The sequence below is a fragment of the Lissotriton helveticus genome, chromosome 1_1 (assembly GCF_964261635.1).
Source record: "Lissotriton helveticus chromosome 1_1, aLisHel1.1, whole genome shotgun sequence".
In the NCBI taxonomy this organism is placed as follows: Eukaryota; Metazoa; Chordata; class Amphibia; order Caudata; family Salamandridae; genus Lissotriton; species Lissotriton helveticus.
In genome coordinates, this window is record NC_136057.1 from 1,360,733,619 (window position 1) to 1,360,758,737 (window position 25,119).

The 25,119-nt window shown below is 49.0% G+C and overlaps 1 protein-coding gene across 1 annotated transcript in view; it reads right to left on the bottom strand.

Moving 5' to 3' along the window:
- CACNA1I (calcium voltage-gated channel subunit alpha1 I) overlaps positions 1 to 25,119 on the bottom strand; it is a 646,661-nt gene that overhangs the window by 233,954 nt on the left and 387,588 nt on the right. The window contains exons 15-17 of the mRNA XM_078650206.1: positions 22,046 to 22,146; positions 20,831 to 20,954; positions 19,940 to 20,008 (exon numbers count right to left, since the gene is read on the bottom strand). Coding sequence (XP_078506332.1) covers positions 19,940 to 20,008; positions 20,831 to 20,954; positions 22,046 to 22,146 — 294 coding nt within the window. The remainder of the gene's footprint in view (positions 1 to 19,939; positions 20,009 to 20,830; positions 20,955 to 22,045; positions 22,147 to 25,119) is intronic.

Consider the following 25,119-nt stretch of genomic DNA (forward strand, 5'->3'; position numbering starts at 1 on the left):
CTCCCACACTCCCCCATGTCCGCAGTGCATGGGACGCTGCTCAAGTTCTTCACCACACAACCCCTAATCAGGCAAACCTGCTGCAGCTCCCCATGTCTGCAATGCACAGGGGAACTGCTACATCTCGCTACCATACACCCCCTCACCAGGCAAACCTCCAACAGCCTTACATGTCTGTTCTGTACAGCAGTACCGCTAAAGCTTGCTACCATACAACCCCTCAACAGGCAAACCTCCCACAGACCCCCATGTCTGCAGTGCGTGGGACGCTGCTAAAGCTCGCTACCATACAACCCCTCATCAGGCAAACCTCCCACAGACCCCCATGTCTGGAGTGCGTGGGACGCTGCTACAGCTCGCTACCATACAACTCCTTATCAGGTGAACCTCCCACAGACCCCCATGTCTGGAGTGCGTGGGACGCCGCTAAAGCTCGCTACCATACAACTCCTCATCAGGCAAACCTCCATGTCTGCAGTGCGTGGGACGCCACTAAAGCTCGCTACCATACAACCCCATATCAGGCAAACCTCCCACAGCACCCAATGTCTGGAGTGCGTGGGATGACCCTAAAGCTCGCTACCATACAACCCCTCATCAGGCAAACCTCCCACAGACCCCCATGTCTGCAGTGCATGGGAAGCCGCTAAAGCTCGCTACCATACAACCCCTCATCAGGCAAACCTCCCACAGCCCCCAATGTTTGGAGTGCGTGGGACGCCGCTAAAGCTCGCTACCATACAAATCCTCATCAGGCAAACCTCCCACAGCCCCCCATGTCTGGAGTGCGTGGGACGCCGCTAAAGCTCGCTACCAAACAACTCCTCATCAGGCTAACCTCCCACAGCCCCCCATGTCTGGAGTGCGTGGGACGCTGCTAAAGCTCGTTACCATACGACCCCTCATCAGGCAAACCTCCCACAGCCTTACATGTCTGTACTGTACAGTAGTACCGCTAAAGCTCACTACCATACAACCCCTCATCAGGCAAACCTCCCACAGACCCCCATGTCTGGAGTGCATGGGACGCCGCTAAAGCTCGCTACCATACAACCCCTCATCAGGCAAACCTCCCACAGACCCCCATGTCTGGAGTGCGTGGGACGCCCCTAAAGCTCGCTACCATACAACCCCTCATCAGGCAAACCTCCCAGAGACCCCCATGTCTGGAGTGCGTGGGACACTGCTAAAGCTTGTTACCATACAACCTATAATCAGGCAAACCTCCCACAGCCCCCCATGCCTGCAGTGCATGGGACGCCGCTAAAGCTCGCTACCATACAACCCCTCATCAGGCAAACCTCCCACAGACCCCCATGTCTGCAGTGCATGGGATGACGCTAAAGCTCGCTACCATACAACCCCTCATCAGGCAAACCTCCCACAGACCCTCATGTCTGCAGTGCATGGGACGCCGTTAAAGCTCGCTACCATACAACCCCTCATCAGGCAAACCTCCCACAGACCCCCATGTCTGCAGTGCATGGGATGACGCTAAAGCTCGCTACCATACAACCCCTCATCAGGCAAACCTCCCACAGCCCCCCATGTCTGCAGTGCATGGGACGCCGCTAAAGCCCGCTACCATACAACCCCTCATCAGGCAAACCTCCCACAGACCCCCATGTCTGCAGTGCATGGGACGCCGCTAAAGCTCGCTACTATACAACCCCTCATCAGGCAAACCTCCCACAGACCCCCATGTCTGCAGTGCATGGGATGACGCTAAAGCTCGCTACCATACAACCCCTCATCAGGCAAACCTCCCACAGCCCCCCATGTCTGCAGTGCATGGGACGCTGCTAAAGCCCGCTACCATACAACCCCTCATCAGGCAAACCTCCCACAGACCCCCATGTCTGGAGTGCATGGGACGCTGCTAAAGCCCGCTACCATACAACCCCTCATCAGGCAAACCTCCCACAGACCCCCATGTCTGCAGTGCATGCGACGCTGCTAAAGCCCGCTACCATACAACCCCTCATCAGGCAAACCTCCCACAGACCCCCATGTCTGGAGTGCGTGGGACGCTGCTAAAGCTCGCTAGCATACAACCCCTCATCAGGCAAACCTCCCACAGACCCCCATGTCTGCAGTGCATGGGACGCCGCTAAAGCCCGCTACCATACAACCCCTCATCAGGCAAACCTCCCACAGCCCCCCATGTCTGCAGTGCATGGGACGCCGCTAAAGCCCGCTACCATACAATCCCTCATCAGGCAAACCTCCCACAGACCCCCATGTCTGCAGTGCATGGGACGCCGCTAAAGCTCACTACCATACAACCCCTCATCAGGCAAACCTCCCACAGACCCCCATGTCTGCAGTGCATGGGATGACGCTAAAGCTCGCTACCATACAACCCCTCATCAGGCAAACCTCCCACAGCCCCCCATGTCTTCAGTGCATGGGACGCCGCTAAAGCCCGCTACCATACAACCCCTCATCAGGCAAACCTCCTACAGTCCCCTATGTCTGCAGTGCATGGGACGCCGCTAAAGCCCGCTACCATACAACCCCTCATCAGGCAAACCTCCCAAAGACCCCCATGTCCGCAGTGCGTGGGACGCTGCTAAAGCTCACTACCATACAACCCCTCATCAGGCAAACCTCCCACAGCCCCCCATGTCTGCAGTGGGCAGGGGCACTGCTAGAGCTCGCTACCATACAACCCCTCATCAGGCAAACCTCCCACAGACCCCCATGTCCGCAGTGCGTGGGACGCTGCTAAAGCTCACTACCATACAACCCCTCATCAGGCAAACCTCCCACAGCCCCCCATGTCTGCAGTGGGCAGGGGCACTGCTAGAGCTCGCTACCATACAACCCCTCATCAGGCAAACCTCCCACAGACCCCCATGTCCGCAGTGCATGGGACGCTGCTAAAGCCCGCTACCATACAACCCCTCATCAGGCAAACCTCCCACAGCCCCCCATGTCTGCAGTGCATGGGACGCCGCTAAAGCCCGCTACCATACAATCCCTCATCAGGCAAACCTCCCACAGACCCCCATGTCTGCAGTGCATGGGACGGCGCTAAAGCTCACTACCATACAACCCCTCATCAGGCAAACCTCCCACAGACCCCCATGTCTGCAGTGCATGGGATGACGCTAAAGCTCGCTACCATACAACCCCTCATCAGGCAAACCTCCCACAGCCCCCCATGTCTTCAGTGCATGGGACGCCGCTAAAGCCCGCTACCATACAACCCCTCATCAGGCAAACCTCCTACAGTCCCCTATGTCTGCAGTGCATGGGACGCCGCTAAAGCCCGCTACCATACAACCCCTCATCAGGCAAACCTCCCACAGACCCCCATGTCCGCAGTGCGTGGGACGCTGCTAAAGCTCACTACCATACAACCCCTCATCAGGCAAACCTCCCACAGCCCCCCATGTCTGCAGTGGGCAGGGGCACTGCTAGAGCTCGCTACCATACAACCCCTCATCAGGCAAACCTCCCACAGACCCCCATGTCCGCAGTGCATGGGACGCTGCTAAAGCTCGCTACCATACAACCCCTCATCAGGCAAACCTCCCACAGCCCCCCATGTCTGCAGTGGGCAGGGGCACTGCTAGAACTCGCTACCATACAACCCCTCATCAGGCAAACCTCCCACAGCCCCCCATGTGTGCAGTGCATGGGACGCCGCTAAAGCCCGCTACCATACAACCCCTCATCAGGCAAACCTCCCACAGACCCCCATGTCTGCAGTGCATGGGATGACGCTAAAGCTCGCTACCATACAACCCCTCATCAGGCAAACCTCCCACAGCCCCCCATGTCTGCAGTGCATGGGATGACGCTAAAGCCCGCTACCATACAACCCCTCATCAGGCAAACCTCCCACAGACCCCCATGTCTGCAGTTCATGGGACGCCGCTAAAGCCCCCTACCATACAACCCCTCATCAGGCAAACCTCCTACAGTACCCTATGTCCGCAGTGCATGGGATGCCGCTAAAGCCCGCTACCATACAACCCCTCATCAGGGAAATCTCCCACAGACCCCCATGTCTGCAGTGCGTGGGACGCTGCTAAAGCTCGCTTCCATACAACCCCTCATCAGGCAAACCTCCCACAGCCCCCCATGTCTGCAGTGGGCAGGGGCACTGCTAGAGCTCGCTACCATACAACCCCTCATCAGGCAAACCTCCCACAGACCCCCATGTCTGCAGTGCATGGGACGCCGCTAAAGCCCGCTACCATACAACCCCTCATCAGGCAAACCTCCCACAGACCCCCATGTCTGCAGTGCATGGGACGCCGCTAAAGCTTGCTGCCATACAACCCCTCACCAGGCAAACCTCCTACAGTCCCCTATGTCTGCAGTGCCTGGGACGCTGCTAAAGCTCTCTACCATACAACCCCTCATCAGCCAATCCTCCCACAGACCCCCCATGTCTGGAGTGCGTGGGACGCCGCTAAAGCTTGCTACCATACAACCCCTCATCAGGCAAACCTCCCACAGACCCCCATGTCCGCAGTGCGTGGGACGCTGCTAAAGCTCGCTACCATACAACCCCTCATCAGGCAAACCTCCCACAGCCCCCCATGTCTGCAGTGGGCAGGGGCACTGCTAGAGCTCGCTACCATACAACCCCTCATCAGGCAAACCGTGCGTCCATTGGGGCGTAGGGGCGTAGCCCCACCAGCCACCATGGACCCGCATCGCCACCGTCCGTATCTTCTAAACAGGTGAAATAGCATTGTAACTGTAATCGGCCGCCGGCGGGAATTGCGTAGGGGGGTGGCCTGCTGCAGCTTGAGTGACAGTCCACACTCAGGCTGCAGCAGACCGTCCCACTGGGGAACTTACAGTGCGCATGCTTGAGAAAGTGGTAAACTTTCTCAAGCATGCGCACTGTAAGTTCCCCAGCGGGACCCAGGGGTGTTTGTTTGCTGCCACAGCCCGGGTTTCAAAAGGGCGACAGGGCGAGCAGCAAATGTGCCCTCCTAGCGCTGTTCCAGTGCCAGGATTGGCTGGTCCACCGGCGCAGCATCCCATTGGATGCCGTGCGTGGGGGTGACAGCGCGCGAGAGCTTGGCACGAGCGTCGGAGCGGGAAGGCGGCACCGGGAGGTCTTCATTAGAAAAGCCTGCGCTGATCTAGAAACGGAGGTGAGTTGAGGCGTATTTTTTAAAAAAACAACCTGCGGTATGAGAGAATTGGGCGAGCTGGCTGCACTTTCTCCCCTTTCACTGTTTGCAGCTTTATTCTCTCCTCCATGAAATTTCACTGTCTCTCCGCTTAGTCATAATAGACACGGCCTTGTTAATGGTCATGCGTGGAAAGCAGTCGGTCATGCATGTGATTATCACACAGCCGGGGGCGACGGTCGCCTGATAAACTGCAGATTTAAACTGCAAAATCGCCTATCGAGAGGAATGTTTTTAATATTGCATTTTGAAAGACCTTGTGATGGCGCAGAAAAGACACATGCGTTGTCTTAATCATTGTCAAGAACTGCAGAGGGTCACAAGGGTTAAGGGTAAGTGAATGGCGTCTAGATGAAGAGTTGAAGTGACTCGGAAAATGAGGAATCTGGTTCCTCCTCGCCCGGGGCAGCCACTCTGCCATGACGGCTTCAGGAGACATCACTCATGTGTGGCTTGGAGTGTTCATTTATCTCTGGAGCACGTTTACCAAGTGAAAAGCACACAGGGGAAAAGGGAATGCCTGGAGTGATAAACACAAAAGTGTCTCGGACATGACAGGGAGACATACACAACTTCATTTTTATTAGGACTGTGAGCCCTGGTTTCTTTTAGCATCAGTCAGAAGAGCACAAGCTGGTAAACCATTTCATTGTGCACACTTTATCAAGATGTATATTTATAAACCGTTGCATAGAGATTGTAGAGATGATGTTGGCTTTTTACGGAAGGATGCTTAGGGTGCTCTAGAGGAGATTTGACAGATTTGGTTATTACAAGTAGGCAGAGAGACCCCAGCACATCTTTCGGGGGTTCGTGGGTACTTTGAGAGTGGATAGGAATGTCAGGCCAGTGTAAATGCGGAGGAAACCGTCGTCTGTGTATCCGGTTACAAAGACAACTGTACTAAAGCTGGATGAAATGTCGCAATTTTTTTCTCATGTAATTTCATGAAATTCCATGACAATTCGGAGAAATTATACTTTTGTTTTACCTTAGCACACACCTTGTGTTAAAAAACCTCGCGAGAAACTGGCAGAATACGGATTTGTGTAGAAAATGTTTCAGACATGTTGTACACGAGCCAGTCTCCGGAGGGTATCTTGCCAAGTTTTTAACAGGGGCGGGCGCTGAAAGGCTCCCTAAATCACTTGTAATGATCCTGCCCCTCCCAACATTCGTGGGCTGAATAGGGGGTACATGTTAGGGTCAGACTGGGGCGCAGCGTCTAGCTCTCTGTCAGAAGGCATTCCGCGGAGTGGCATTACTTAGGGTTTAAACGACATCGACTATTGTCACGAAGCCAAACAGCAAATACTCGAAACGCATTAAGGGACACCTGGAAAAATATTCTCAATTATTTTGGGAAATAAACAAAAATCCAGAGAGCTTGTTGGTCCTGAAATCTGGATCATGTTGATTTATTGCTTTAATCCTACAACTGTGCAGACGGGCAGTCAGACTTGCAAAGCGCTCTGAGTCCATACAGATTGCAGGCGTGTGCTATACAGATGCTGAGTATTTAACATAACAAGCTCAGTGAGGGACAATGGTGCAGTCTGCATGTGGCTGGCAGTGATGCCAGGGAGATTGTTCAGCTTGAGATGGTGTTTCAGGGCTATTTTGAAGATGCTCTGGGAAGACGCACAGGCTATGTTGAGTTGAAGGTTGGTCCAGTGTTACAGAGCCTGCAGTGGTAAAGACCTGGAACTGGACCAGGTACCAGATCTTGTCAGACAATGATTGCTTTGATATTAAAGGGGGCTGGCAGCATGGTAGAGCGAGAGGGCCAGCGCCAGTAAAGGAGGCGGACAAGGCTCCTTTGTCAGCTGGAGCACCTTCAGCCAGCTCCAGTACCTAGACACCAGTAGCCAGGATTCTGGGACATGTAGTTTTGATTTTCAGCTATAAGGCTGGGCTTCCGGGTCTCATTGCTATTTGCTGAACAAGAGTTGTTGAGAGGAACTCTGATAATGTAGGGCCTGTTGGCAAGACTTAAATGGGCGAATTTGAATATGACACTAAGAGAGGAAACTTGTTCAGCTCAACTCAAGCGACAACAACGGCGTTGCACTCACTCAAACCGCAAGCCCAAAAAAATGAAAACAAACGCCCAAATACAAAACAAGAACCAGCGCAAAGGCACAAACAGAGGCTTTCAGATACCAGCTAGCATGCAGCAGCACACTGACAGCAGAGTTTGTTTTGGATGTTGGAATAGTGGCCCTCGCCCTGAGCACTAGTCTCTGTTCGGGGAGGAGGCAGAGGGTGTTGATTGAAAGTGTCAGACTGTCAGAAGATAAACTGCCCGAATGTGCTCCTTCGAACGGGGCCGATCTGTATCTTGACTGCGGGGACAGCAAGCATAGCACAAAATAAGTAAATATAGCACACAAACACAATAGAAATGTGGAAAGCCTCTGCGAGCCAGCAGCCCCTCCACTCCAGCTGGCACAGGAACCACCTGCCATGTCCGAGAAAGTGACCATCTGAGAAAGTGACCATCTGAGAAAGTGACTGGGGATGTTTCAATGAGACGGGCACTTCTTAGCCAATGAAATGACTATAACATGCAATGTTCCATTTGAGAGAGAATGACCCTATTTTTTCGGCAGTAGCGGTGACGTTGGGCGCGTTTGACGTTTTCCTGAGGTTTGCCTGCTCCCGGCCCGGGCTGTTGGCACATACAGTTCTCCCTTATTCTGGAACACATTCTGTGCCCGGGCGCCCTTGCACGCTGGCATGTGCCATGTACGCAAGATGTGTAAGGCGACAGCCGCAGCACCTGTCAGCAGGGCGCCCACAGCACATGGAGCCGGTCCTGAGTCACCCGTAACCGCGACCCACGGTCACAGCTCGGCCTCAAACCACTGGTGATGTCACTAATAAACAAGGCACCTTTACATTGTGTTATTATTAGACTTGTTTTGAAACATGCACAAAACGGCAACAACAATAATTATACATTCCTCTCATTCTTCTGAGGTCGATACACCGAGACCTGTTAAAAATGGGTAACAGCAGAACACCTGTTATTTAGAGCGCCAAGAACAAAAACACCTGCGGTGAGGGCTTATGTGAAAAAACAGGTTGCATTTGTAAGTAAATATGTTGTTACCCTTAAAGGAGCAGAACAATAAACTGAATGATATATTATCATACATATATCTATTTCTTTTATCTCCCTCGGCTTCGCCGAATGTAGGTCGATGTGTACTGGTGACTTCTTTGCTTTACACTCAAAAAAACCCTGGTGACCTTCCGTGCTTCCTCATTTGACCCTCTGGTGTGAACTTGGCCAAATCACTTTAGATCCCTGGGATCAATGTTGTTTATGATGTATTTTGTTAATCCAGTGACGCTTTCTATTGACCTCTATACAAAGCGTAGCTAATTGATACAAAAGGGCAAAGGCCGATGAATATTCACATTAGGAACAGCTGCTGAGTACAGAAATGGAAAGTTGGCAGGGGAGGCCTCTCAAAGATGGATTTCGGAGAGGCCCGGCAGGCACACAGTGTAGGGTGAGAACCTACAACAGATAGGGGGGTTCTCTAGTTTAAGAGCTACAAGGGACAGATTATTTCTTTTGGGAGGAGGCAGAGCAACGTGATTGTGTGATGCTAAACAAAGCTGAGAGCGAGAGGACAGACATGGTTGAGGGAGGGGGCCTGGGTGCATTTGAGCACAAGACAAATTGGAAGCAAGGATGATGAAAAGGAGAGATCCTGCCGCTCCATTATGAATTCAGTACTCCAGGCTCCTTTCTTGGTTTGTCGATTTTCCCTAAAAGAAAAATCTACAATTTCACATGCGTGCGTTTCAATTTACATAAAGCACGACCTAGGCTCATTAAGCTCAGAATAGTGATGAAACACAAACATTTCCCTCACTACAGGCACTGCTGTATTGCAGGTTTCTTGAATACCCAGGGATGCATATTAAGGGCAGTATCTGCCTTTGATTTATGATGTGAGTTGATGACAGCATACCTTTCAATGTGGCATGCAGACCGGCCAGGTTTATCATTTATATCAATTTTGTCATGTTAGATGTTGTATTTACTACAGGTTGTGATTCCTACATAATTGATTAGTGACATATTGGTCTTGCTGAGGATGGAGCAATGGAGATTGGGCAAAAGATGATGGCTATGACAGCAAGTGTCCTATTATTTAATTTTGGCAATTCACCTTTGCATTTAGATCTCCACATGCTTTTGGATGTATGAATGGTGCAGCGATTGACAACGCATATCTAATTGTCAAAAGACAAGGGCAACATAAAGGGGAATTTAGAGACACCTTCACAGATCCATTCTGCAATGGTTTTTTAGGATATACTTGACATAACTTTCATATTGTTCATATTCAACTTCTTACTGAAGTGCATATTGCTCCAAACTGTCATCCCTTTCTGGTCCATGGCTATGCATACACACAAATTAGAAGATGTAACACACTAGTCTAGCAATCAACAGCGAGGAAATAGCAATTTAAGAAATCAGCATGTTTTCCATCCAGTGAAGTTATGGTAGAGTCATTTACATGTTCAAGACTGCTATACAATCAGCCAGTCTCTGATTCCTGTATCTAGCAGAAAGGGTATGAAACCAGCCAGCATGAAAACAGGGTACACACTACATTACCAAGGGTTCATTCCCTGCCCGTAAAGGCACATTGCCTGATCAGTCAATGTGTTTACTGTTACTGATCATCTGTGTTCCTCTCCATATTGTTGTGATGTTAATGCTATTGGTTTTACTGGAAATTGTGTTGTATTTACAGAAGTGATATAGTTCAAGTAAACGCCACTTTACGCCAACCCCACCCACTGGGAAATAAAAAAAAACCATGAAAATTAGATATGGACTAGCAGGAAATGGAGCCTCTCCTGGGTATTGCTGGGGTGAAAGCTTCATTTACTGGGATATAAAGTAACAGGATCCTTCATTTGCCATGAACAGATTTTCCATGGGTTGCGGAAGCTAATTAGCAGACTGGGAGCATTGCTTTTATTTTCCTTTAGTGTAATAGGCTGGCTGGTGAAGTGCCCTTCCCATAGTGTGCAGTCACTTCAATTTGCCTTTAGGTGACTACCTGGCTTGATGGTGGTTTTCTATTTGATTTCATGTAACTCCTTGTCTTGATGAGTGCATTGGTTTTAGTTTGTTTGAGGTAACTGCTTCACATGCTGGTTTCATCACACAGCTGATACCCACCCTGAGAAAGCCAGAGCTGCCCTGTTAGTGGTATCAACACCAGTGCGCTTAGGTTCCTTACAGCTCCTTCACTTGAAGTGGGTTACCACCTACCCGTTACTTTTTGTATCCTGCTCGTACCAAGTCAGATCCAGACCCAGACCAGTCCCCACAGTTGCTCCGGATTAAGGGACATTGTCATGTCATCTCAGGCGCGATGTAAAGACTCCCAGTGAGCTGAGGACTCTTTTGGCTCAAGAACCAACTAGCTGGAGACCCTTGTGGTTGTTTAAAGATTTAAGATCAGCCTGTAACTCAGTCTTGAGCTGGGTGGGTGACCTCGATTACAAAGTGGCTGTGCCAGATGTCCCATTATGACCGCTGTTGCCTGTCTCCCCTTCAGACGCAGAGTGCATAAAACTGGGGGGTGCTCAACCCTGCCAAAAAACTGAGGGGTGACCCTAAGAGCACAGCTGCCATCCAATCAGGGGTGGGATGCTTTGGTGTGCTGGTCTGGTTTTCTGGGTGCATTGGCTCAAGTTTTTCCCATGTAATTGATTGGGTGTCTTGGTAAGTTGCTTTTATGTGAATGTCTGACTTATGACTGCGCATTCCTTTCAGTGTGCACTTGCTTCAGTTTACTTTTTGAGTCACTGTCTAGTTTGCTGGATGTATTGCTTTCATTTTTCTTTCATTAAACTGTTTGACTTGCTTGGTGCTTTTATGTTGGTGCCTGCATGCTGAAGTGTACTCTTCTTCAGTTTAAATGTTTGTGACTGGCCTGTTGACTAGCACCCTGCTTTCAAAGTGAAGGTTCACTGGTTCACACTTGCTTTAGTTTACTTTTGTATGGTTGACTGCATGCACTGTTTTGCTGGATGCATTGCTTTAAGTTACTACTTGATGCATTGCTTCCAGTTTGCTTTCAACTAATTGCCTCTCATTTTCCTAATGCTTTGTGAAGGCTGTTTCCCAACTGCTGTGCAACTTCTTCTACTCTTAGAGCTGAGATTTTCATGAAAGTCTTATAGTTTGAATTCAGCACCTGAGCGTAATAGGACGAAATGTATGAAGCTCTGTGGTTATACTGAATAAGCAGCTACCTATGTTATGCCATCTATTAATGTAATAACTGCACTTTCACAATTGCTTTATTAACCTTCCTGCTTTCTCAAATTTGCTTGAAAATGCACGATTTTTCTTCTTTTTTTCAAAATTTTTGTGGGGGGGGTAATCCCCCCAAGCCCCCCTTTTGGGGTTCAGGCTCGCTCGCTGCGCTCGCTCGCTACGGTGCTGTATGCAAATCACATTGCGCCCTACCACTTTGAAATGTCACCCACCGCCCCTGCCACAGACCCCCATGTCCGCAGTGCGTGGGACGCTGCTAAAGCTCGCTACCATTCAACCCCTCATCAGGCAAACCTCCCACAGCCCCCCATGTCTGCAGTGGATGGGACGCCGCTAAAGCTCGCTACCATACAACCCCCTCATCAGGCAAACCTCCCACAGACCCCCATGTCTGCAGTGCATGGGATGACGCTAAAGCCCGCTACCATACAACCCCTCATCAGGCAAACCTCCCACAGACCCCCATGTCTGCAGTGCATGGGACACTGCTAAAGCTCGCTACCATACAACTCCTCATCAGGCAAACCTCCCACAGACCCCCATGTCTGCAGTGCATGGGACACCGCTAAAGCTCGCTACCATACAACCCCTCATCAGGCAAACCTCCCACAGACCCCCATGTCTGCAGTGCATAGGACGCCGCCAAAGCGTGCTACCATACAACCCCTCATCAGGCAAACCTCCTACAGCCCCCCATGTCTGCAGTGCACGGGACGATGCTAAAGCTCGCTACCATACAACCCCTCATCAGGCAAACCTCCCACAGACCCCCATGTCTGCAGTTCATGGGACGCCGCTAAAGCCCCCTACCATACAACCCCTCATCAGGCAAACCTCCTACAGTACCCTATGTCCGCAGTGCATGGGATGCCGCTAAAGCCCGCTACCATACAACCCCTCATCAGGCAAACCTCCCACAGACCCCCATGTCTGCAGTGCATGGGACGCCGCTAAAGCTCGCTACCATACAACCCCTCATCAGGCAAACCTCCTACAGTCCCCTATGTCCGCAGTGGGAAGGGGCACTGCTAGAGCTCGATACAATACAACCTATTGCCAGGTAACCCTCCCCCAGCCCCCCATGCCCGCAGAGGCACTGTTGAAGCTCTGCACTTTATACACCTGTTCCAGGCAAACCCCGCGCGGCCTGACTCCGCTCCAGTGCACCAGGACACAGCGACAGCGCAGAGCCACAGAACAGCCACATAATCACCCCCTCGCACGTGCCAGTCTGTAATCACCGCTTCCTCGCCAGCCCCCACGCGCTAACACGCTCTCATTGCATCTGATTAGGACAAGGCTTTGTTAACAACTCCGACACCCTCTGGCTGCGATCTTCACGCCGTATAAAACCCATGAATAAATAAGTGTTCAGAGACAAGACTGCGCCTGCCCGGCCTCGCGAGAGGGGCCTCCGCAGCGCCAGGTCAATCTGAAAAGCGCCCTAAGCAAAATTGCCTGGCCCCCTTTACCCCAAGAGGTGCTACCATCACTGCAGTGCCTAGTTCTTAGTTTCCATTTTTGCTTTAATTTTGTAGTATTTAATTTATTCCCACACCAAGAGGATACATAACCAAACTGTGAGGATACAGAGACATGCAGGTACCTTGAGAATGTGAATGTAGGACAAAACAGGGCTACACATGCAGAAGGGTTTAAACTCATAGCATCACAGCATGGTGAGGCGTTTGAGGGTAGGGTGGAGGGCTAGATTGGTGGGATGATTGTGGCGAGGTGAGCTTTGAGGTATTTCTTGAATTGAACCATCAAAGAAGCTAGTCTGAGATGCAAAGAGACGTGTCTCAGAGCCTTGGCCCATAAGCCAAAAAAAGCCTGTTGGTGTGTGCATTGTTTGTACTTTGTGATTCCTGCCTGGCCAGAGGGTTGCTCCTAGCAGAACACGCATCACTGGACCTGCTGGGCTCAGAGGCAAGGTGGTGAAATTACCTCAAGTGGAGTGCGTTATAAATCGCATCATTTTGGAGTGGATTCTGGCAAGCAGAGAGAGCCAATGCAGTTCTTTCACACTAGGGAAGCTGTTTTTAGGGTACGACACAATGGGGTAACCCAGTGTCCCTCAGAGCCAGGGTAAGTATATAGTAAACTACAATGGCTCTGTCAGGGAATGTCCCAGACAGAGCCATTGTAGTTCACTATAGAAACCGTTTTTAGGGCTGGCATTTGCCAAGACCTTTTGATTTGACTAAAACTCTATCTATAAAATATTTATTGTAGCTATCGGCCGTCTTCCATTGGTCTATTCTTGCATCATTCACATTTGTGTTCCTCCCACTACAGCACGGCGCAGTGGGCTAGCCCACTTCAGCCACTGGCTGACTTCACAGCGAGTGATGAGATTCTGCACACGGACCACGTCTACACACAAAGTCATTCCCTTCAGTTGCACAGACTACTAGGGCAATGTGTACTTTTTGAAACCCAAACATTGCTTTGCTTGTGTCTGTTTCTTTTGTTGGTGAGAGTGTGGCAGCTCCCCCACCCATCCAATTTTCCCAAAATCATCACAAAACAAAACAAGCATTTGCAAAGTAAAAAGCTAGCGGGCAATACATGGTCATTTAGCTTTACCAATGCTTGTTTTGATTGGGGATTACTCCAACTACAGCATGAATAAATACTTTGATTGAGGTCAATGAGGAGAGACAGGTTAGTAGTGCATTGCCTCCATAAACGCGTAATATGGAGGGCTTCAAAATTATTTAATCAGGTGCATAAATGAGTGTATATGAAGTACAGGAACCAAGAATGTTGATGAAATAGGGTAAAATTGTACATCCAAGCCTTCACCTGCACGACCTAACAATTGGTTTGAAACAATTATACTGGGCACAGCCCACTATATACCTATATAACATTAATACTCGGCGCCTGGTATGCAGGCACCACTGCCGTCTGACTTTAATATTTATAGTCTGCACAATATGGCAGCAATCTTGTATTGGAATGCTACGAATGGCTGTCACTGAGGCCCATGAGTGTGATAGGCACATTCTAAGGGGCCTATTAGGATGGCGGACGGACCTGCGTCCGTCCGCCATCCCAGAGGTGGAGGGACCGTCCGCAGGGGCAGCGGCGGTCCCTCCGTGCGAATTAGGATGTGACCGCCACCCTGGCGGTCACATCCTGTATGTTTAACATTGCGGCGGGTGCTGCTTGAAGCAGCACCCGCCGCAATGTTAAAAATGCATGTTTAGCCTTTACATGTACAAAGCGGCAGGCACTGCGCGGTGCCTGCCGCTTTGTTCATGTAAAGGCAGGGGGGTACCATAGGTACCCCCCATGTGCACCCCCCACCCCCTGACACCCTGGGGGCCCGCAACGGGCCCCCAAACTGAAAAGACCACATGCTTTTCCACGGCGGAAAAGCCGCCGTGGAAAAGCATGTTTACGCATGCATCCTAATATGGCTGGCGGTGTCTGATAGACACCGCCACCATATTAGAGCTTTTCCGCCGCGGGACCGCGGCGGAAAAGCTGCGTACGGACTTCCCGACCCCCCTGCCATCCTAATCTGGCGGGGGGTCTTGTGAATCACCGCAGCAGTGGATCCGCATCCTCGGGGCCGGCGGTGGCTTCCGCCGGCCCCGAGGATGTGGATTCACCGCAATCATAATCGGGCCCTAAATCTGGTAATTCACTGCTATGATGTCATGAAGGAATTCCAGACTGCACTAGCAAGGCCCTCAAAGAGTCTGTCAGTGCAGCACTGGCAGAGCAGAGAGCACACCACAGGGGAGAAGAGAGAGGGGAAGGAGGGCACACATGGCGGCGAGGGTTGGTGACAAGAGGCCAGTTTTTCGTGACAGAAAAGAGAGAACATGTTATATATGAAACCCCTGTTATTCCCAGTTGCGGCTGGCATGTCCTAACGATGCTAGGGCGAGTGGGACATTAAAAATAAAAACAAATTAAATTCAAACAACTTACCGGTGAGCACAACGTGGCTTCGTCCTCCTCCTCGATCGTCCTCTCTCCTTGAGGCAGCCGCAGGCAGGCTCTTAACTCCCTTCACCAATCCTGGCGCTGCTCTCACCAGCATGAGAGCAGTGCTAGGATTGGTGGGAGCAGCCTCATTTGGTGCTCCACAGTGCTCTGGAGGCTTTGGCTTTCTCTAACCTACCTGTCTTGAAACAGCTGGGTTAGAGAGGTTTAAAGTACGCACGTCTGGCTGGCCGTCGCAAGACATACACACTTTAAACTGAAAGTGCCCTGCTCTCTGTACTGCTGCCAGTCAGCAGCAGCCCGTTCCCGTCCTAACGCTCTGTTCGGGACGGGGTTAAAAAAAATGATAATGAGTTAACTAGCTCATTACCATTTTATTTCTCTCTCTGGGGCATTTCAGTGGGGCGACGCTCCTCTGCTGAAACGGAGGAGCCACCACTGGTTATTCCTCTGTCCCTGCATAGTACTTGAGGAGGGGAAGATGATTCAGGTAGGCCATACAATACATAAAATTATAGATGGATAACAGTGAAAATGGGTATGTATTTCACCTCCTGGCTCTGAGTGACATTATAAAACAACTCAGGCTTTGCTCTGGTTATCCGTCTGATGTCACTCAGAACTCCTGTGTGAAAAGCATCTTTGTTATTCACTGTTACCCTTCTGCAATTCTTTATGTTATGCATTAGAGTTAATGATTAAATCTAAATCCAGTAATTCACTACTATGGCATAGCAACGGTGGGTAACGGAAGTTGTTACCCACTGTTGTTATGCCGTAAAGAATTCCAGGCTGCTCTGACCGGGGCTCTCTGAGAGCCTGCTAGAGCAGTGTCAGACAGCAGGGAGCACGGCTTCTGGAGGAGAAGGAAGGGAAGGCGTAGAGAGCGGTGGGAGTAGACGGCAAGAGGCTTGGCTTTGTATTTTTAAAATAAATTGAGACAGGGAAGTGAGGACATGTTTTTTATGACTCGCCCTTTATTCCTCTGCCCCTGTGTAGCAGCTGAAAGCAAGGGAAGATGATTTTGGGGGCCATACATTACATAAAAGTATAGATGGGAAAGAAGTGAATTATGTGGATGTTTTTCACCTCGCTGTGCTAAGTGACATCATATACTATTTGAGCTTTGCTCTTGTCTAACTGATGCCACTTAGAACCCTTCAGTGAAATACAGCCTCATCCTTCACGGTTACCCATCTATAATTCTATATGCTATGCCTGACTCTCATAGAGAGGAATTAGCACGATTGACTGGATTCTGACGTAGCAACCTCAAGTAACAGAATTTGTTCACTACTGTTACTATGTAATAAAGGAAATCCAGGCTGCTCCGGCTGGGCTCTGAGAAATCCTGCGAGAGCAGGGAGCACAATTTTAGAAAGGAAGGAAAATCTCAAAAGAGGAGTGGTGGTGGGTGGTAGGATAATTTGGGACAGGGATGAGAGGCCAAGTTATGTCTGGTTCTCCCATAACTCTTCTGCCCCTGCACAGCACTTGGAAACAGGGGCAGACAGTTTTGAGGGCCATACATAACATACAATTATAGATAGGTAGAATGTGAATTTAAGGGAAGTTTTTCACCTCGGAGTTCTGAGTGACATCATAGACTTTGCTCTTGTTTTCTATTTAATGTTACTTAGAATCCTTGATACAAAGCATTGCTTACTGTTACCCGTCTATGATTCTTTATGTTATGACAGCCATTAATGAGAATGACTGGATTCTAAACCCACTAAGGCACTGCTGTGGTGTAGCAATGGTGTTTAATAGAACTTGTTAACCACTGTTGTTATGTCATAAAGGAATTCCAGGCTGCTCTGACAAGGCTCTCTAGGAGCCTGCCAGAGCAGCGCTGGAAAGCAGGGAGCACAGCTTCTGGAGGAAAAGGAAGGAAAGGACAGACAGCCACATGCATCAAGTGATTTAGGAATCGCAAACGGTGCGAATCGCAAAATTCGGCCGTTTGCGATTCCTAAACCACTATTTGGGATGCATCATTCAAAAATACAAGAAATCGCTATTTTTTGCGATTTCTAAAAATGCGATTGCATTTAAGGAATCGCAATCTGCGATTCCTTAAATGCAATGCATGACACCTAAAAAAATTGCGAATTCGCAATTAGGAGGAAAAAATTACCATGAGGTTGGACCTCATGGTAATTTGAGAAAAATCAGAAAAATGCAATTTTGTGCATTTTTCAAACTGTCATGTTGTGCACACACATGCCCTTAGGGCATGTGTGTGCACAACATATGTGCATAGATTGATTTCAGGGGTGCAACAGGGTGTCCTTTGGACACCCCTGCACCCTTGAATCGCAATCTCAATTTGTGATTAGCTAATTGCGAATCGCAAATTGAGATTGTCTTCCCATTCATTCCTATGGGCCTTTTGGCCCATAGGAATCAATGGGAAGGGATTTCTTAATTGCGATTCGCAAATTGTGAATCGCAATTAAGGAAAAATAAGGAATCGCTAGAAAAATTGCGATGTTTTGATGCATTGCCGTTTGCGATTCCTTAATTGCGATTCCTTAATTTTCGCAATTAAGGAATCGCAAACGGCAACAATGATGCATGTTCCTGAGAGAGTGGTAAGAGTGGTAGGCAGGAGACAATATATAAAATAAAAAAAATAAGGAACAGGGAGGAGAGGGCATGTTATGCATGGCTCTCCCGTGTATCAGTCGCAAGCAGGGGCACATGAGTTTGGGGGCCATACATAAAATAACATTATAGATGGGTAAAAAGTGAATGACAGGGAAGGTTTTCACCCCGGAGTTCTGAATGACTTCCTAGATAGCTCAAGCTTCACTCTCGGTGTCTATTTGATGTTATTCAAAACCCCTCAGTTCAGATCATCTCTGTTGTTCACTTTTACCAATTTATAATTCTTTATGTTATGCATAGTTTACATAGGAAGCCTGTATCATTTACACCAGATTCTAAATATGGTAATCACTGCAATGTTGCAACAGTTGATAACAAAACTCATGGCACTTACTGCTGCATCATAAAGGCCTTCCAGGCCGTCGGGACCCTCTGAGAGCCGGTCAGTACAGCACTGCTAGTCTGCTTTGACTGAAAGAAGAAAGCACAGCTGCAGGAGGGGGAAGGAAGGCAGGGAAGCTGGTGGGACTGGTTGGGAATGACATGTTTGGTATGTTTTTCTCATTTGGGACTGTGAGGGGAGGCCATATTATTGCCGGCCCGACAAACCCGGTAGCTTGATCAGTACCCCACCCAAAAGAACACCTAGGCTCTAGCAAAGGAAAGGGTCAATTGGGTACTCTGAGACTGATTTTTGTCTTGGTCTCTTTCCAGTAATATAGAACACACCCGCGACTGCCAAACAGCTGCGGGCAAATTACCTAAATATCAAGGAGAGGAGAGAGGGTGGCACCATTAATGACACCTTCACTCTATCCTAGATATACAGCTATGTGAAGTTATAATATCCATTGACTGGGAGAGATGGGGCGCAGCAGCCAGAGTGGCAGACTCCAGACAGCCGGGCCCGCAGTTCGATCACCGGTGCCGGCGGCAGCTTAGCTCATCATGTGACTCTGGGCAATAGCTCACTTAATCTCCCCGATGGCCCCCAGTGCCTTGAAACCCTTTAGGGGTGATATGTTTGCGCTATACAAAATACCTATTGACTAAGCACCGGGTATAAGACAAAGACTTTAGCTGTATAAAGAAGTTATTATCATCTTTAGCACGTTTGTGCTCTGTTTCCAGACATGAAACATATGTGTTGGTAGTTTTCTGGATGGAAAGTGCTAGTTCCTCCCTCACAGAGATGCCACCAAGCACAAGAAACCAGTCTGTGATGGATCAATAAGGCTCATTCCCTCCACTCATTGCTTCCGGGGTGCCAGAAGGAGCTTTGAAAGGCCTTGGCATTTGCATCCTGCACTATGTAAATAACATATCAACTGTGAGTGAAAGCTGAATGCAAATCACTGGGAAAAATACCAGGACATTTTGAATAAAGTGAAGAATTTGATTTCAGTAGTTTTATCTACTTGTAGAGCTTGCTGCCCTTTTAGCCCAGTCTCCTCCTTGCTATGGATGTTGACACTGAATGGGGAAGTTTACTATGAAGGTAATGCTTTGCTTGACCTCACACACCTTCGAGGGAGGACTTTAGGAGGGAAGCAACTTAGCTTGGCAGTTGCAAAAAGATACAAGATTTCACAGCTTTCAACAACAACAAAAATAAATCTAAACGAGATTTGTTAGGGATGAAAATGAGATCTGGCTAGCTTTAAAAACATGCAGACCAGAGGTGCAAAGCTGGCCATTTAATGACCAGTTGGATGCACTGAATACCAATTGCCTGATAGTCGCCGGCTTCAGGAGCCATGAGAGATGACGTGTTTCTTCAAGAAGAGTGCAAAGGGGGTGCGAGGCACATACAGGCATGATATTGTGCTAGAGATAACTCCTCTTCAGCAGTAAGAAACAGCCTCCATTTCTCACTTACCTTCAGGGTCATCTCTGCAACGAAGATGGCGGTGAAGATATAGTTGGAAACACTCAGAAACACCCTCTCCTGCAAGCAAACGAGAAGGAGAAGTAGAGGGTTAACAGGAGTGTGGCATGGCCTGGACAGGACCACCTGTAGCTCTGTGGCAGCAGCTACATGACTGTCTACAAACAAATAGATCTCAGGTATATAAATGTGTCCAAAATGAACACATTTATCACAAGAGCAATAGGATGAATTATAAACAAGATTAACTAAATGTATGACAAATATTCCAAACTCAGGGCCTGATTTAGATCTTGGCGGAGGGGAATGCTCTATCACAAACGTGACAGATATCCCGCCCGCCATATTATGGTGCCATTATATCCTATGGAGATTGTAATATGGCGGACCAGATATCCGTCAAATTTGTGATAGAGTATCCCATCCACCAAGATCTAAATAAGGCCCTCAGTTGCCAAGAAGTGCTTTAACCCCTCCCATGCTCATGACGAGCTCAGCTCGTCATGAGCAATGGTTCCCGTGTGCTCATGACGAGCTGAGCTCGTCATAACGGGTAGAACACTCACACGCGGGGCTAATTCCCCTGCTGTGCGAGCGTTCTACAGAAACAGGTGTGACGGTGACGAGCTCAGCTCGTCATGAGCATACGACCACCGTGGCTCATGGCGAGCTGAGCTCGTCACGAGCACAGGGGCGCTGTGCGCGCCCCCCTTCCCCCCAGCAAAGCGCAGGCAATGGGTTAATGATTAATCTGGAGCAGTAAGACTCACAGACACTGCATATCGTGTCCTCAATAAGCCTGCTTGGTGCTTAAGTGTTCAATGGATCACCCCACTTCCCCAAATCGTACACAAATCCCCCAATCTATGTTCTGTGCCTTACCGTACTCCTTGGTTCAATCTGGGGCCTTTCCAATGCGATAGTGATGCAGTTGAGGAAGATGAAGGCTAGCACTACATAGTCGAAGAGGCGATGGGCGATAATCGTCTGACACATCATGCGGAATCTGCGGTGCAAGAGAGGAAGGATTGAAACTATATCGAAATCAACATTACCAAGGCCATCAGGTTGGAGAGAGGTGGCTGTACAGGTAACAGAGTCAGATGACAACAGGTTTGTGAGGGGGCTTTGCAGGTAACAGGAACATGTAAATGTACATGTAAATGTACCTGTATTTATAGAGCGCACAGCTACTTCCCGGAGGTAGTGTCCCGTATACCGCTTAGGAACGCTTCCTGGTTTTCCCTGTGAGTGTCCACTCCTGGGCATCCCCAAGGTGAAGCCAGGCATCCCAGCGCTTTTGGGGCCGTTGTGGAGATTAAGCAAGCTATTGCCCAGAGTCGCAGAGTGGGACCCATGATTAGAATAGGCACCGAGGCGAGAATTATCAGGTCCGAGGAAATTGAGCCCCAGACCCGCCGAGGCGGGTATTGAACCCTGGTCCCGGACCAGACCTCTGCATCAGGGTCTGCCGCTCTAACCATTTGAGCCACACTTCTCCAACAGGAACAGATGCATCAGTCTATAGACGGATATCAGCAGAGACATGACGTGTGAGAGACAGCTGTGCATCTAACAGGGACAGGTCCATTCATCTACAGACTGAGATTGCAAGGCATGTGACGGGTGAGAGATGGCCTTGCAGGTAACAGAGACAGGTGCATCAGTCTAAAGACTGACATTTCCAGGCATGTGAGCAATGAGAGAGGGCATTGCAGGTTACAGGGACAGGTTCATCAATCTAAAGACTGACATTACTACTCATTTGAGGCGTGAGAAAGGGGTGCAGGTAATAGAGACAGGTGCATCAATCTATAGACCAGCATTACCAAAGTTCACTGATATCAGAGAGGGCGTTCTGTAGGTAACAGGAGCAGATGTTTTAATGTAAGAATCTATGTTACCAGGGATATCTGGTGTGAGAAGGGAAGGGGTGGGGGGGGTTCTGCAGGTATCAATGCATAAACATATTGTTCAGTGTTACGAGGGAGATCTGGTGTGAAAGAGGGCGCTATGCAGGCAACAGGGAAAGGTGCATGAATGTATACACTTAAATCAGGCAGCTGTGTCCTTTGGTTACCCTTAACCAAGACGTACTTATTTTGTGGGGAGAACAGGTAGATGGACCAGTCTTCTCGCACCTCGCACCAATCTGGACGATACACCTCTATCATCTTCCGAATTCGGAAACACAGACTCTGGGAAAGGAGTGACACAAAACAGCTTTGATTAACTTACTGCAAGAAGAATGCAAAGAGCTAGATATGTCCCTTCTTACACTCGTATAATTCTGTCTGACATCTGTTTCTGTTCCCAGCGTCATCATACACATTTTTAAATCCTTTTACCCACCACACCCAATTCACTACCACCTGCTTGGTCATCATAAATACAACTAGGCAGCCACAATTACTTTCCATTAGCAGGGAAAATCATATTCCTCATAAATATGAATGTAATGGTTACGATTCTTGAGGTACGAGGACTGCCAGACTCGTGGGGGCGCTGCGGTGGCGGTCCAGGCACCACCGCAGTGGCGGTTTGCCCGCCCTATTACAACTAGGGCAGTCCGACCGCCATTGTACCGCTGCAATCGCCAGGGAGCAGAGATCCGTGATGGGGGTGCAGCCAACTGTTGGCCGCATTATGCTTGGGGGGACTGCCGCGGTCCTGCCCAGCACATTTCGAGTTTCCTCTCCAACACTGTTTATATGGTTGTTCCTACTCCATGGAAACTATGGAGGAGAGGAAATAAAGGGGGCCCTATAGTCCCCCCTTGTGCCTCAAGGCCATGGGGTGCATGCAGGGGGGCACATGTGCCTGAAAAGCATGGACTACACCAGTCCATGCCGTGCAGGTACTGTCTTTGACGTTTCCATTGCAGTGCCTATTTCATACATATTTCATAGGCACCGCCGCAGGAACACCAAAAAACTGCCCGCCATTAGCAAAAAAAGTCGAAATCTAGCAGGCGGTGCACACACAAGTTTGGCGGTGCGGAACCGGGTCGCTGGTGTGGTGGTCAGGCTCCTGCACCGCCAAACTCATAATCAGGCCCTAAATGTCAAGCCCATGGTATCATCACTGGCTGGAGGATTAGATTATGTTTGCTTTGCCTTTGGAACCATACAGTTGCCAAAAGTCAAGACCCACCCCCACCGTTTAATGCCTATGGACGTCCACAGTGGTGAGCCCTTCATCATCTTCACTCTAAGAGGTTCTCCCTCTTATTTTGTCACAGCAGACCCTGCTCTACGAGCCCTTTCTGGATTCCTTCAAGTCTCCAGAGGAGCCACACGTTCATTTGACGAGCCTCTACATCCCAGCTCTGCTAAGGCCTTGCGAAAAAGATCACTTGACCCATATTATTTTCCACGCCCTGGTTCTTTGTTCAGCCACCAGCAGCTATTCCACATGCTGTAAGTGGCCTTTTTCATGCTTTTCATTGAGATGATGTTTCATGACCTGTCGTTTGTCCAGCAGCAGTACAATCTCAATGTACATTCGAGCTGCTTGGCCACTGTCCAGTACCATTGTGGAATTGGAACTCTAAATGCTATCTCTGCCAACAACCTTATGTGTGTTTCTGGTGGGACAATAGAACAGTATGTTCTGCCCTTTTATGCTGAGAGAGAAAGAAAGCTGTGGCTAGAGAAAGAGAGGAGAGGGAGAAAGCTAGAGGGGGGAGAGAGAGAACGAAAGAAATAGCGGGAGAGTGAGTAGAAGGTGCAGGGAGGAAGGGGAAGAGAGAGAAGGAAAGTGAATGCGGAAGACAAGAGAGAGAAGAACTAGAACAGACATAAAAAGTGATAGAGTGAGTGAGGGAGAGAAAGAAAGAGGGTTAAAGAGAACATGGGGAAATAGAGAGAAAGAGAAACATAGGGAAGAAACAAAAAACAAAATAGAGAGGAAGAAAGAGAGAGGAGTGAGAAAGAGAGCAAACAGCGGGAGAGAGATAGACAGACGAAGGCAGAGGAGCAGTAAGACCAAAAGGAAGAAGGTGAGGAAGAAAGAGATAGAGAGAGAGGGAGACTTAGATGGAGAGACAAAGAGAGAGAGGAGAGACAGAGAGAGTGAGACAAGACAGACAGAAAAGCATAGAAAGATAGTGTGAGTACAAGAAAGACAGGGAGAGAAAGAAACAGAGACATGTACAGAGAGATGGACAGAAGTAAAGAGTGAGTGAAAATATAGCGATAGAGGTAGAGACCGGCATAGAGATCGAAATAGAGAAGATTCTGTTTGTGGTAGTGGCAGGAGTAGTTTAAGAATGAGTCACAGTTTTTCCTAAAATTCTGGGACTTGACGTCGTATTTAACGCTGTACAAAACTAGGACTACGAGTCCCAGATTTCTAAGAAAAAACTTTAACTGACCTTTCAAGTCATGCATCGACCTGAGAACCTTGGCAGCTATGCTGGAAGCACCTGTTATCTCCTCGTCTCTCTTCCCCATCATAGTTCTTACACCATGAGCAATAGTTACCCCCAATAGACATATTACCATGCTTGACAGATAAAAAATTCCCATCCCTCCTACACAAGTCAAACTACTTCCTGTCACATACTATAAAAAGAGGAAGCACCCACCTCCAACACTGTTTTAGTTCTTCTGCGTAATAGCAGGAAGGGATAATGTTTTGTTTTTATGTTGGGTTTTGACACGAGGTCTGCAATAGTGACCTGAGGATTTATTTAAAATACAGCCTTCAAAAGGCCCTGCGAGGTTTGTCTATCAGGTGATTAAGACTGCGGTAAGAATTCCTGCTAGAGTGGAGCCAATTTTGGATTGCAGCAGGTTCTCCACTCCAAATCCCTTCGGGTGCATGTATAACAACAAGCCTGTTTTGAGGTCTCGGCTGTCGAAAGCAGCGCATGCGCTACTCTCGGCATTCGAGAGCTTCTTGGAATCAATTCAGATTCCGAAACTCTCAGAGGCGGAGTTGAAGTTCAGCCCATCTTTCTAATTGGTTCTCGTCGTGTTGCATGCAAAACATAGGCTTCTCATTGTAAAGGAGGCGTCTTAGTCCCTCCTTGTTGCCACCTTGTCTCTTTTTGGCCACGCCCACCGGGTTTTGATCTTTTACCGGCGGTGTGACACTCTCCCCTTTATTACTTCCTACACACTTTTTTCTTTGCATTTGGCTTTGGTAAACTCAGGCGCGTTTACTTT